Here is a 14,424-nt window from a genome sequence, read left to right as displayed (position 1 = left end):
ATTTGGGAATTTATTGAGAAAAAGAGTATTCAAATCACATAGCAAATTGAAGTGAGAAAATATCTCGCAATGTCCTTGTTTGGCAATCAGCAGTTAGCTATTCAATATTAGTATATATTTAATATTTTATGCCCTAATTTTTATTTGCTCTCCCTTATGTCCCGTATTTGGTTTCAAGTATACCTATACAATTATTTTATGAGTTAATACCCAAAATCGTCCTCGACTATAGTGGTTTTTCTCAATTTCGTCCTAAACGACTTTGGTGACCTAATATCGTCCCAGACTTTTGTGTTTCGCTCAATTTAGTCCTCCATTTGTTATTCCGTCAAATTGGTGTTAAATAAAGGGACAATTCAATAATGTCAATATTGATCTCTCTTTACTTTCAACTTGTGAAGTGCGAAATTTCTCTTTCTTGTACGAATTACACCCAGAATTACTCCCGGACCTGCAAATCAAATTTTATATTCGCAGTTTTAGGAGTAATTCTTGGAGTAATTCGTAAAAAAAAAGGGACTTCGCAGTTCACATGTCTATGAGTAAAGAGATGCCAATATTAAAATTACTGAATTGTCTATTTATATAACACAAAATGAACAGAATAACAAATGAGGGACTAAATTGAGCAAAAACATAAAAGTCTGGGACTAAATTGAGCGAAACACAAAAGTCTGGGACGATGTTAGGTCACCAAAGTCGTTTAGGACGAAATTGAGAAAAACCACGATAGTCGAGGACGATTTTGGGTATTAATTCATTATTTTATTGACAATTATAATCAATCTTGACTATATTAACTTGCATTTGTAAACTTAGAATTGCCTATTTAAATATTTAAATTTAATATTCAATTATCTATGCATGAACAATCCAATATAATTTTGCCTTAATATACTTTAAAGTACTTATTTAAAAAAAATATATTGGGCATTATCCCAATCGCGCAATGTGCGTAAAAAACTAGTATATATATATATATATATATATATATATATATATATATATATATATATATATATATATTCTAAACATTAAAAACATAAAATAATTAAAATATTTTAATTCAATATTATTTATGTTAAATTATTAGAATATAGAATAATAACATAATTTTAAAAAAATAACAAAAATTGGAGGTTGGTCCATGGACTGACCTGCGGGGCCTGTGAGCCCACTGAGGCGGGTTAGGGTTGCATAATCCTAGCCCACGAACTTCGCGGCCGCCCACAAAAGCATGTGAATAAAAAGTCTGCAATAAATCAGTCCGGCCTGCATTGACACTCCTAATAATTGGTGGATAATTTTAAAAGAAATTATTTTTAAAAATTATTTGATATAATCAAAATATCCTCCTCCTTTCTTTTTCTTTTTTTTTTTTTTTTTTTTTTTTAGTAAAAAATACCATAATATAAAGTATCTGAATAGGAAGTCGATACCCAAAGAATTTGTCATAATGGTGTTATATAAAGCCATTATTGAGAGGGAAATTTAACATGCACAGGACTTCAAAGTGCGGGGCAGCTGTGAGAGATAAAATACCAATCGTTATGCGTTGGACCCGTGTCCAGCATGCTTGCTGGACACTGTTAACTCCTACTTTTTTTTTTTTTTTTTTTTTTTTTTAAATTTCAGACCGCTTCGTTATAGGTATATATGTTTATAATTGTATTACTATATGTTAATAACTGTACATTCATAACTCCATAATTGTACGTTCATAACTCTATAATTGTACATTCATAACTCCATAATTGTACATTCATAACTCCATAACTGTACATTCATAACTCCATAATTGTACATTCATAATTTTCGAAGCTCTATGTTCACAATTTTAGAGCTCTATGTTCATAATTTTATCACTATATGTTTATAATTGTAAGTTCATAATGTTAGAGCTCTTTGTTCATAATTTGATCAATAACTGTACATTCATAATTCCATACTGTAGATTCATAATCTCATAACTGTAGATTCATAACTCCATAACTGTACATTCATAACTCTATAACTGTACATTCATAACTCCATAACTGTACATTCATAATCTTCGAAGCTCTATATTCACAATTTTAAAGCTCTATGGTCATAATTTTATCACTATATATGTTCATAATTGTAAGTTCATAATGTTAGAGCTCTGTGTTCATAATTTCATAATTGCATAACTGTATATTCATAATGGCATAACTGTACATTCATAACGGCATAACTGTACATTCATAATCCAAAAAAAATAACGCTGTTAACGCCGTTAACAGCAAAACGCGCGCGAATATTTTTTTTTAAAACTAAATGACGCGTTTTTTTTTGAAAAACGACGTCGTTTGACACGGGTCCAGGGCATAATTTGCCATAAAATACTCTAATTATTGTAGAATAGTCAATTGTTCTATTCCCCCAACCAACACGAAACATACTTTTTTATTTAGATATATAAAGAAAGAAATATATATGATTCTAAGAGGATATTCGGTAATTAGGATTGGTCAAACTTTCTTAAAAATTTAAAATGTAAACAAATTATTTTTACATAAGGTATAATTTTTGACTTAATAAAATTTGGATCAATAAATATTTAATTCTTATTTTCTAGGATAACACCCCTCATTCAGAGTTATTCTCATCAAATACATTTCTTAGGAATATTTCTCAATAATTTGATTGATGAAAAATTATTCAATACTCTCTAATTATCACAAGAGAAATATATAAGCACAATTTCTTGATTTCTTTGGGTCCCTCTATAAATTAAACCTAAATTGCAAAAAAAAAAAAAAAAAAAAAAAAAGAAGTTTATATATAAATATTAAAAAGTTGACCAAGAAAAATAGTTGTGGTCGTAAAAAGAAACCTTCAAGTAACTTCACATATAAACAATTTTAGTTAGAAACTGCACAAGTTATGCTCATCTTTTGAAGTTTTCAACATTAAATCCCGTGTGGTCCGTTTGGAACATTATTATAGATATTTAATTTGATTATTTGAATTGAGACATTAAATACATTGCAATCTTACAGATTTAAAATAAGCGTTCACTTATTAGTTATTATTAAATTATATAAATTACTCCGTACGTCTAAAATTAGGCGTTAAATTAACTAATATCATATATATCAATAATTTTATGATTTAGTGACATGAAGTGACTCTTCCAAATAAAAAGTCATAGGTTCGAGCTGTTACATTGTGACAAGACAAAATTTTATTACTCAAATGTAACAGCACAAAATTTTATTACTCATGCTATAATGGATCGATTCGAATCTAAGCTTATGGTAAAATTTTTTTTTTTAAAAAAAAAACAAAAAGAAAACTAAAAGAATGATGGCAATTACTCATGTAGGGTAGGCAACGTGTACGTATATACTGCATTTCTGTTCAATCATAATAGCATCTTCAATAGTGGTAGGATTTTGAGAAGATTTTACAAATGTGATTAGAAAAGCGAAATGGGTGAAAAGGAAAAATAAAAAATAAAATCAAAAACTGAAAAAACCTTCAAAAATCTCCAAAATTCTGACAAAATCTCTTAAAAAATATCAACTTTTTCTTAAAATATATGCAAAATCCCCCTAATAAAGAGTTGATGTTAAGAATTAGCAGAAAATAAATTAGGAAAAGAAAAATCAGCAGCCAAAGTTGGCCTCAAAAGCGCTTTACCAAAACTCCCATCCTACAAAGTCAACATTTCTCATCGCTATCATATGTTCTTGTCTTACATCTTCTGGGAATTGCTACCATGTTTCCAAGAATATGTTTTTTTGCGCTAGAATTTCAATGAAGATGTTTCACAGCTTTAGAATCAACCGCACAAAGTTCCACATCTTCTCCACTACCATTCTTGCAGCCATTGTTTTTGTTATCATCTTCTCTGATAATGCCTTCATAAATCGCTCCTCAATCCGTTCCACACCTTTCCGCAGCCAAAAGCATCCCAGATTGAAGCCGCTGAATTCGATCAAGGAAGATGTTATCGAACAAGTTCACGTTCATGAAGATGGCGCCAGCCTGGTGCCCCCTTTCAATCTCACAGCAGAAGAAAGAACAGAATGGTTGAAGAGAAAGTTCCCAGAGATTGGGATTTTCAAGTCAGATGAAGTGTCAAGAAGATTTGATGGGAGGGTTAGGGAGTTTTACAGGAGCAGAAAGTGTAAAGTTAAGTTCTTTATGACATGGATTGCCTCTGCAAATTCGTTTGGAAGAAGGGAGTTTCTGTCACTAGAGAGTCTGTTCAAAGTTCATAAAGATGGGTGCTTAATCATACTTTCCCAGACTTTGGATTCAGAATATGGAAAAAGACTTCTGGAGCCTCTAACTGGGTTTGGGGTTGTTGCAGTAAAGCCTGATTTGCCATTTCTGTTCAAGAAAACCCCTGCAGAAGATTGGTATGATGATCTGAGAAGTGGGAAAAAAGACCCTGGTGAAATACCCTTAGCCCAGAACCTATCAAACCTGATCAGGCTAGCTGTTCTGTACAAATATGGAGGGGTATATCTTGACACAGACTTCATAGTCATGAAGGACTTCTCTGGGTTAAGAAACTCCATTGGAGCACAAAGCATTAACCTCTCTGGGAACTGGTCAAGACTGAACAATGCAGTGCTGGTTTTCGACAAAGGGCATCCACTGCTCCTCAAGTTCTTGGAGGAATTTGCTGCAAAATTTGATGGGAACAAGTGGGGGCACAATGGACCATACTTGGTTTCAAGAGTGGTGAAGAAAGTCCCTTCTTCTGCTTCTTTCAACTTCACTGTGTTGCCTCCAATGGCGTTTTACCCTGCAGATTGGACTCGAATTGCAGGGTTTTTTAGGCATCCCAGGGACAGAAAGCATGGAAGGTGGATAGAAGCCAAGCTGGTTCAGCTAAGGGGGGAGAGTTATGGGGTGCATCTGTGGAATAGGGAAAGTGGGAGAATCAGAATTGAGGAGGGTAGTATTATAGGTAGTATTTTTTCTGGGCATTGTATCATCTGCAAAGGGATTTATGATTCTTGAACAGAAAATTTCTACTGCAACTTGTGAATTCATTCAAACACAGATTCAATCTTTTTCCTAGTACAATGTAAGAAACATGGGATTTTGCCTTGCATTCATGTTCCATGTCAAGTCATAAATTAATAATCTCATCCCACCAAACACCAACTCCTTATTTATTTTCCTGCTCAGCTTCGTATCGTGTTTACCAACTATGTATGTTAAATCTTTTTGAATGACCCAACTTAAGTTAAGTTATTTATAGCTGACCAACTCAAAGTAGCCTAAATTATTACTCAAACAAAAAAAAAAAAAAATAGACCGTTCCTGTTAGGAGTCAAATGATAGTTAAGTCAATCGTGATTAACTTGACGGGATTGGCGAGCTATGTTAAATCTTCACCATGCAAATGTTGGATAAGTTTTAGGACTTTTTTGGTCAATTTTAGGAGTTTGTAGTGGGTCGGTCTGTCTGTCCTTTGACAAATTCTCCATCTAGAAAGCCTGTGTTTGGAAGCAAACCACCCTTTTTTACTGCATTCATCAATTGTGCCCCTTTTTATATGATAATGATGATGAGCCCTTGTGGGAGTCCAATGATCATGATGAAATCCATAGTCATTAGCCAGTGGTCTATAAGGCAAATTATTGATGTGTTGTGTGAACCATAATAAAAAGTACATTTTTAATATATTAAAAGTATATTATTGTGTATTGAATGTACAATACTCAAAATAATATACTTTCAGTACTCAAATAATATTTGCTTTGAATACAATGTATATTTTTAATATACTAAAAATACATTATTTGATAGTATGGTCCACACAGCTCATAGTTCGCACAATAATGATTGGTCCACAAGGGAATGGGCTTATGATGGGATATTTTTGCAGTCCTAATATACCAAGGCCCAAATTTATTTTGTTGTGAATGCATTTGCACTTAAATCCCATGACATGTACCACGGCAATTTATATCCTACATCACGGCGCGCATTGCACTATGCGCCCAGATGCAAAACGACGTCGTTTTAATTATTTTTTTTTTTGAAATTTCCCGCCCCAGTGAATGGCAGTAGTTTTTTCTTTAAAAAAAAACCCGCTGTTCAAGAATGTACATAATGTTATACTAGAATACACATAATGTTATACATGAATGTACATAATTATATAACAAAATATACATACTCTTTTTAAAAGATAATACACATAATCTAACATAATACATAATAAACATAATACACATCAACTCTTAACATAATACACACAAATTTTCTGATTCGGATGTACATAATTGTATAAAAAGAATGTACATAATTGTATAAAAAATACACATAACTGTATGAACCAATACACATAACGTTGTGAACAAATACACATAACGTTGTGAACAAATACACATAATATCAGCAACTTCTTATCGCGCCTCCCAACACTACTCCAAAACGACGTCATTTTGGGAGGCGCGCGGCGCACAGTGCTATGTGCGCCGTAGTGTAGGATATAACGATTGATGTACCACAGTAGGGATCTCAATTCTCAAGAAGTGAGATAGTTTGTGAAGACTTGAGCATCTGAGCCATGGGCCCAATTGAATACCAAATGGGTGAGGCCCAAAATGTACACGATAAAATTTAGACTCCTATATAAAGCTCAAGGCCTTCTTTCATATATATATATAAAAGAACAAATTATATTGTGCACCCATGATCCTTCTTATAAAATGGACCATGATACATGTTTATTTTAGTATACTTTAAAACGTAAACGTAGATTGTTTTATATGACAAATTATATTGTAAACTATGGTCTTTTCAAAAAAAAAAAAAAATATATTGTAAACTATGGTCTACATTACATGATTGACTACTGATAAATGTTTATTTTTAGTATACTGAATATTATGTTCATTTTTAGGTAGTACATCGAAAAATAAATTTTTAATATACTTAAAAATGAATTTGTATGTTAGTGGTTTAACTTGCAATATGGATCATGATCCATGATATAATAATTGATTATGACAAATTATATCATGCACTCCATGATCCATATTGTAAGCTGAACTCTGATATATGTTCATTTTTAATATATTCATTATATTTTGATTTTTGATACAAATTTCATTATATAGTGTATTACAAGTCAAAATGAACTTGTAGTATACTAAAAATTAACATGTATTAGAGGTTCATCTTGTTACGTAATCCCTAGTCCACAATATAAGTATTGTCCTATTACGGTACTTCCTTCCTAAAATAAAAAGAGCAGTTATATTTTAATCATATCAACTGGTTGAAAAAAGAAAAAAAAAAGTTATTTCTTTCAAAATTATCCTTTCTTTATTTCTTTTTGACACAATTTATATCATAGACCAAGATCCAAATAACATTATGGATCCTAGATCGAAATGACGAGGTCCAGTATGAACCATCATCCATTGTATAAAGATTGGAGAACACTTGTGGGGGCCCTTAGGGTTGAGGTTCAGACTTTGGAAGAAGGATGGGAGGACACCCAAGTCATTACCTCTTTTGTGATCATTAAGCCAAGAGATTGTAGGGCAAGGATAAAGTGGGAAGCTTGGCGTTTGCGGACTGAAATGGTCATCAATTAAGAAAATTAGTCAAAACGCAAAGCAAAAGGTTTGCTAAATATCTAACCTTTAGGTCTAAGATTAGATTTGATTGATTGATTAATTAATTAATTAAAGCCCATAATAAGATCTGAGTGGGCATGGTACGTTCCCTTAACGAACAATCCATGCTGGCAGAAGCATATGCCAAACTGAATTTTGAAGCTCCTCTTTTTCCCACATCCATGTTACCATACCCTACTCACTTCTGCTAAATTCCCTGTTTTTTTATTAATTAATATAATATTAAGTCTCGAACCATAACAACTGATTAATTAACTCAAAATAAGTTCATAAGTTTTGTTTTGCACTTACCAAAGACCACAAAAAAAAAAAGGTACAAATTTGATTTTGTTGTGGACTTAGGAGCACTACTGTAAAAGCATTTGATGATTTTTTGTCAGTCAGTTGAGACTTGAGACACATTTCACAATTTACCTCCTCTACAGATTAGATTTTCAGGATATGAGCCTTTGGTTTGGGGTTCTGAGAAGAAATATAATAGTACAGTACAGAAGATCAGTTTATTGCTTTACAATGTGCTTTTAATATTTGCTTGGGAAATTGTATCGTTAACTCCCCACTTTAAAAATGACATTATCAAAAACAAAAATTTGTGAGTTTGGCAGTGGAAATAATAGCACGTGACGACATAGCAAACAAACGTGCGAGCATGTGAGATACTTGGCTCCACGGCCCACCTTTGAAGAGAATCTACCTGGGTCAAAAAAGCTGGTTACCAAATGTCTTCATACATCTTTCAATAATCCGGCCCGTTTTGCACTCATTCACTTTAAATCTGCCCCAAATTGTTACAATAGTTGGAGTGAGATAAGTTTTAATAAGAGTTAATACTCAAAATAGTCCATCGACTATGTCGTAATTACCAATTTGGTCCTCGACTATTATTCTTACCCAATTAAGTCCTCAACTATACAATTTTTATCTAATTTAGTCCTTTGTCAATTTGACTGTTTATTGACTGTCAAAAGTGGAAATAAAGTTGTAATTTTACAAGTTTTCTCCTTCTTCCTCATTTAGCAGCGCCAAACCATGTAGCAATAAGCTCCTGTTGGGTTCTAGACCTGTCAGTATCGAAGTAGTGGTTACGCATCGGATAGCCCATGAATTTGATTTCCAACGAATTTTTGACGATCGAAATCTGATCGGAGTGTATTGCTGCATGGTTTGGCGCTGCTAAATGGAGATGAAGGAGAAATCTTGTAAAATTATAATTTTATCCCAACTTTTGACAGTCAACAAACAGTCAAATTAATGCATGGGACTAAATTGGATAAGAATTGTATAGTTGAGGACTAAATTGGGTAAGAATTGTATAGTTGAGGACTTAATTGAGTAAAAATTACATAGTTGAGGACTTAATTGGGTAAGATTGGTAGTTGAGGACCAAATTGGTAATTATGGCATAGTCGAGGGACCATTTTGGGTATTAACTCTTTTAATAATGTATTTGATAGTCATATTTGATTCTTGTCAGTAATATAATTTGGAGTTAAATTTCTAGGTGATTTGGTGTAATAAACTTAATGTGCTTATGTGCATGACTCATTGAAACATATTTAACATGTAAAGGATTTAAAAAAAAAAAAATTTACTCAAAGCAATTAACACACTTTTTCATTGTGATTCTTTAAATTTTTCTCAACATTTTTTATTTTTTTTTATTTTTTTAACATCTGGCTGACTATCAATTGCGTAGGTTGTAAAAATTGAAACATGCAAGCAACACGTGAACCGTAGTCGCTTATGGTCTGACTCTGATACCAAATTGAAGCATGTGTTCCATCTCAACTAAAAACCTAAGCTGATAATTGGATTGCACGTTAATGGTTATATGCTCATAATTATATATTGTATATTTATTATTTTTTTTAAAAAAGAATTAAATAAAATAATATACTACTATTCATTGGAAACATGACAAGTAATAATGTCATTGCTGTGATGCAAACTATGATATTCATTTCATTAGCCTATGATTTGGTACCAAGGGAATCATCGCAGATCAACACACTATCTTATCTAATATTAATAATAATAATAATACAAAAAAAAAAAACAAAATATTCAAACAAAAAAAAAAAAAGTGGGAGAAAATTAAGCAAACATCACGTGTAGGGGGAAGCAATATATAATACAAAATATAGTTTGTGTGAGTGATCTCAGTGGTGGGCGGTGGCGTTAGGCGGCGCATGCGGCGGAAGCGCCACCGGTTTGGGTGGCTTGCATTGGTAGCACTTGGCGAAAAGCCCGAACGTATTTACTTGTCTGATGAAATTGGTGACGCTGGCCCATCCCCCGAACCCGAACCCGACCACCAAAACCCAGCCCACTATGAAGATGTTAATGGCGTACATTCCGGTCCAGCTCGGCAGAAAGAACGGAGGCTTCTCCGCCGCATTCTGCACTCACAATTAATTAATCCACTTTAATTAAGACATAACCTCAATTCTCACCATTAATTAATTTCACACACACAAAAAAAAAAAAAAAACCCCAAGAGGTCCATTTATGAAGCACATATAACTAAATGAAAATGACGTTTCGCCTATATCTTCTTGTCTACCAATATTTCCAAATCCAAGCCTTTAATGCCTTTGTACCTTTCCCCTCTCTCTCATCCACCCACCCACATTTATTTTCCTTTTCAAAATAAAAAATTAATTTTTAATAGATACCAAATTATTGTCATTTTTTTTAAACCTTGGAGAGAACTGAACTATTTTCGTTCAAAATTATGTAATTTAAGTTGATGTTACCTGTCGAGCAGAGGCTTTACGATAAGTGAGCATATGAGCGAGAGCTGGGATGATGTAGACGGTAAAACTAACGAGAAGTGCCCCGACGGCTGAGTTAATAGGGCCAAAGAACGGAAAAATAATGGCCAAGAACCATATAGGTATCACCACGGGTAATCTCGCGAGTGCCCTTAGGCAAATACTCGTGGTGTCGTGCATCCCTATCACCTTCTCCCACACGAAGTACAATGGCGTGCAGGCAAAACCAAACGTGATAAACTGCACATTATGTACATTAAATTTTAGAATTTATATAGTAAATTGTTGATTTTATGTGTAGGGTAAAAAAGAGTGACCTGGTGAATGAGCATAAGGATGACGGCGGCGTCACGCCAGCCGGATTTTGGGAGGAGGGAGAAGGCGTTAGAGTGGTCTAGGAGCTGGTCGCCGAACGCCCAGTAGACGGCGGTGGCGGAGGGGATGGTGAGGGTGTAGACGTAGAGGGTGGCGAATAAGTAAATGTATTTGAACTTCTGGGGCTTCCACATTGCATGCATGATTTCCCTGAAATTTTTTTAGGTAAACAAAATCAGATAATGGTAAATTAAAGTATAATAATATTACCCAGAATAAATAGTAACAATCAAAGATGGATAATTTAATGTTTAAAACTAATCTACACTCGATCCAGATTGCATAAGTTAGATGAACTTAATTGTTAATTTTTTTTTTTATTTTTATTTGTTGGGTTCACATGCACCAATCATGGGGTATATATACACAAATCATTATAGAAAGAACTTTCAAGTACTATTCTTTTTAAGAGTGAAAAGAGGATTGGAATGATTGAGATTCATGATTCATATAAGCTGATGGGTAAAATATTAAGATGTACATATATAGTTCAAAAGGTTTTGTCTCCACCCGAGATCATATCATCATATTAGCTCAAGAATATTGAAGTACTATTTTATTTTATTGGATCACTTTTTTGATATTTTGGGCAAAATTTGTTGTATCCGCTAATCACGTTTAGATCCAAATAGTCAAAAGTGAAGTAATTATTGAGTTATATTCCACAAAAAAAGAATGTTTAATGTATGCTATTTTAGTCCAAAGAGTGGTTGGTAAACTTGTACTCTATTGCTTTGATTTATGGACAAATTCACCGTCACACATTTAAAAATGCGTTCGGGATAAAGCTTGACTTGTAACCCTAACTAATAAATAATCACAAAGAGATAAACCAGCTTAAATTGTTTATAGTTAATCTGTACGTTCTAACCAAGAAGACCAATAGGCTTCTCAAGCGAGGAATTGAACTTGAAATCTTATAATTACTAAGTTAATTAGTTGACCAACTCGATTAGATTTAGCTCGTAGTCTAATGCTATAGATATGAGAATGTGGGCATTGAATTCTTGATTCTAAGATGGTCTAGGTGTTAGGTAGAATTATTCCTAATGCAATTCATGTAAAGACAGAAATGACCCTAAGCTAGCACACACTTCTTAATTTTTCAAAGTACTAATCTAGTCTAGATCTTAATTACCATGTAAAATTAGTCCTAAAATCAGTATTATTGTGAAAGCAATTTGCATGGAATACGAGAAGGCAAACGTAGTTTTCAACTCTCGATCGGCAAAAACAAAGGAAAAAAGGTAATCGCATGATTGTGTCGGAGTTGGTTAAAATCTCAAACCCCAAAACCTCCGGCAAAAGCTGCCAAGAGAAGCCGTGTGGTACCACCCCAACAGGCGGTGGAGGACTCCAAACTGGACGTTTAATTTAACACCTTCAATTCGCCTTAATATTATATATATATAAGATATATTCTGGTTCATTAAAAATCGTATAAAATTAGTTCTGGGAACTTACACAGTGACGGCATGACCACCGAAGGTGTATAGAATATTGGTGGCGCCGGTAAAATACAGCACAAGCTTTTGTGGGCCAGAGTGCTGCACACCTTCCACCTAGTAAAAATGGTTTTAAATTAAGGTTAATAATATAAAGAAATTTGTCTAAAATAGATTTTAAAAGTAGATAAATTTATATATATATATTTTTCACATTAAATTTTGTAACTTAACCTAAACTAATCTTAAATCTTCAGAATTCTAAACTGCTGGAGTACAGATTTAAGATGATTGATCAAACTAACTCCTAATCCTATCAGAGAAATTTAGATGTTTTTTACCTGTCCATGAGCGATGGCCGCAATAGCAAGGTACCAAGCTGTGTAGGTTGTCATCCCAAGGCCTAAGAATGACCAAATCCGGTAATTGTGGAACGAGGGAATGAAAACAGTGGTTGCACAACAAGCTCCAAATATGTATGTCCATGTCCTCTTATCCAACCGATCATTTATGTAGTATATGTTACTGTTTCATTCGACAAACAAACAAAAAAAATGTTTGAAAACATGTTATCAAAAAACTTGAGAATTGAAGTAAAAGGTAAGTACCTTGCGCAGGCTATGAGTTGAATGACAGATCCAAAGAGGAGAAAGGTGCAGTTGAAGGCTAGCCCGGCGGCTTTCCAGTAAGGGCCCAGTAAACCGTCAAGAACCTCGAACCACTGCGAGTAATAAAACCCAGAGATTTTAAGGTTATCTGTCTGAGGAAGAAGAAGAAGAATGGGGGCTAGGTGGGTGACCTGAATGACATGGTTCTTGAAGCTGACGCCTTCTTTCTCCTTTCGGCTTCTGTATTCTATGTAGAGGACACTGATGAGGTACGCCGTCCAGCTTCCGACGATGCCGTAGAAGATTTGGAACACTATGCCCGACACCATGCCCAGCTGGGAAAATGAGTATGGGAGTGTCAAGAGAACCTGCGCCACCTGGGAAAAACAACATGGGATTATGGGATTAGAGATTGATTGTTTAATCAAGTGTTTCAAATTTGGGGGAATTACTTACTTGATTGGAAGCGCAACTGAACCAAGCATCCCAGGAAGAGCCGCCATGCCAGAGGAAGTTCTTCACACTGAAAAGCGACTGATCTTCTTCTTCTCCTCCTCCTCTCTCAGTTCCTTCTTCTTTGCTGCCTCCTTCTTGCTCTGCTTCACTGAAGTTTGGGACAATTGCTTCTTCTGCTTGCTTCTGAGACAACATTGTGGGAAATTCTGTGTTCGGGCAGATCTGGAAATGCACAAATTTAGAACCCAAAAGGGAGAGTATCAGAATTTCCCAGATCCATAAAAACCACCCAACAAAATCCCAAAAATAAAGCAATGCCCACTTATCCACATACAAACCTTGTTTCTGAGTTCAACCCAGATCTCTGATTGATTCAGGACTCTGTTTCTTCTTTTTATTTCTTTTCAGGAAAGAATCAATATATCATAGAAACAAGATATATATCTCTGTAAAAAAGCGATTCAAGAGTTGTTTCCAGGGTTTTGACGAGTGTTAAGTGAAAGAAATCTTTGAAACCACAACTCAGCTTAAATGCGGGAATTTGATTATATATTTGTATATACAGAGGATAAAGAAATTAAATTAGCATAGAGAGAGATATGATAAAGTGTTTTTCTTCTTCTTCTTCTTTATGTAGCAAAGAGAGACAGAGAAAGAGCAAAACCCAAGTTCTCTGTTCTGTTCTTGGTACCTAGTACTAACGCTACAGAAGAAAAGAACTCATTTTTATCTGTAAAGATTCAGTTACATATATATACACACACATGCAGGCTTCCTAGTCGGTAGTTTGTGTATCTATTCCCTCTTGGGGGTGGGGGGAGGTAGAAAGAACACTTTTGGTTTGGCCCTAATACTTATTTTTATTTTATTCTGTATCTACACATATACGGAGTATATAAATAATTTATCCATTTTGTTTTGTACTCATAATCTCAGTTTTGTAGGATTAATCTTAAATTATAGGACATTACATCTAAAATTACTGCAGAGGTAAATCGCGACAAAATTAAGGAGAAGTTTAAAGTCTTTACCAATACTATGCTTGCATGTGTTGAGTACAATCATCCATAACATACCTAATTACACGAAATTTTATGAGGACATTGTTCTATAGTATACAATATAA

The 14,424-nt window shown here is 33.9% G+C and overlaps 2 protein-coding genes across 2 annotated transcripts; one reads left to right on the top strand and one right to left on the bottom strand.

Annotated features, from left to right (window-relative positions):
• Nucleotides 1–3,630: 3,630 nt before the first annotated feature.
• On the top strand, nucleotides 3,631–5,148 carry LOC109159022 (lactosylceramide 4-alpha-galactosyltransferase-like). The gene has a single exon (XM_019307000.1). It carries the CDS (start codon nucleotides 3,760–3,762, stop codon nucleotides 4,999–5,001), a length of 1,242 nt encoding a protein of 413 aa, XP_019162545.1. The 5' UTR covers nucleotides 3,631–3,759; the 3' UTR covers nucleotides 5,002–5,148.
• Nucleotides 5,149–9,577: 4,429 nt separating this feature from the next.
• Nucleotides 9,578–14,118, bottom strand: LOC109159304 (auxin transporter-like protein 4). The gene is made up of 9 exons (XM_019307415.1): nucleotides 13,637–14,118; nucleotides 13,299–13,520; nucleotides 13,034–13,219; nucleotides 12,843–12,955; nucleotides 12,576–12,759; nucleotides 12,254–12,351; nucleotides 10,732–10,939; nucleotides 10,397–10,654; nucleotides 9,578–10,039 (listed from the first exon to the last, which is right to left on the bottom strand). Exons 2-9 carry the CDS (start codon nucleotides 13,491–13,493, stop codon nucleotides 9,800–9,802), a joined length of 1,482 nt encoding a protein of 493 aa, XP_019162960.1. The 5' UTR covers nucleotides 13,494–13,520; nucleotides 13,637–14,118; the 3' UTR covers nucleotides 9,578–9,799.
• Nucleotides 14,119–14,424: the final 306 nt, after the last annotated feature.

Source organism: Ipomoea nil, unplaced genomic scaffold (assembly GCF_001879475.1).
Source record: "Ipomoea nil cultivar Tokyo-kokei standard unplaced genomic scaffold, Asagao_1.1 scaffold2826, whole genome shotgun sequence".
NCBI lineage: Eukaryota > Viridiplantae > Streptophyta > Magnoliopsida > Solanales > Convolvulaceae > Ipomoea > Ipomoea nil.
Note: the sequence above shows the minus strand (reverse complement) of the source record. Positions and strands in the feature narration are given on the sequence as shown.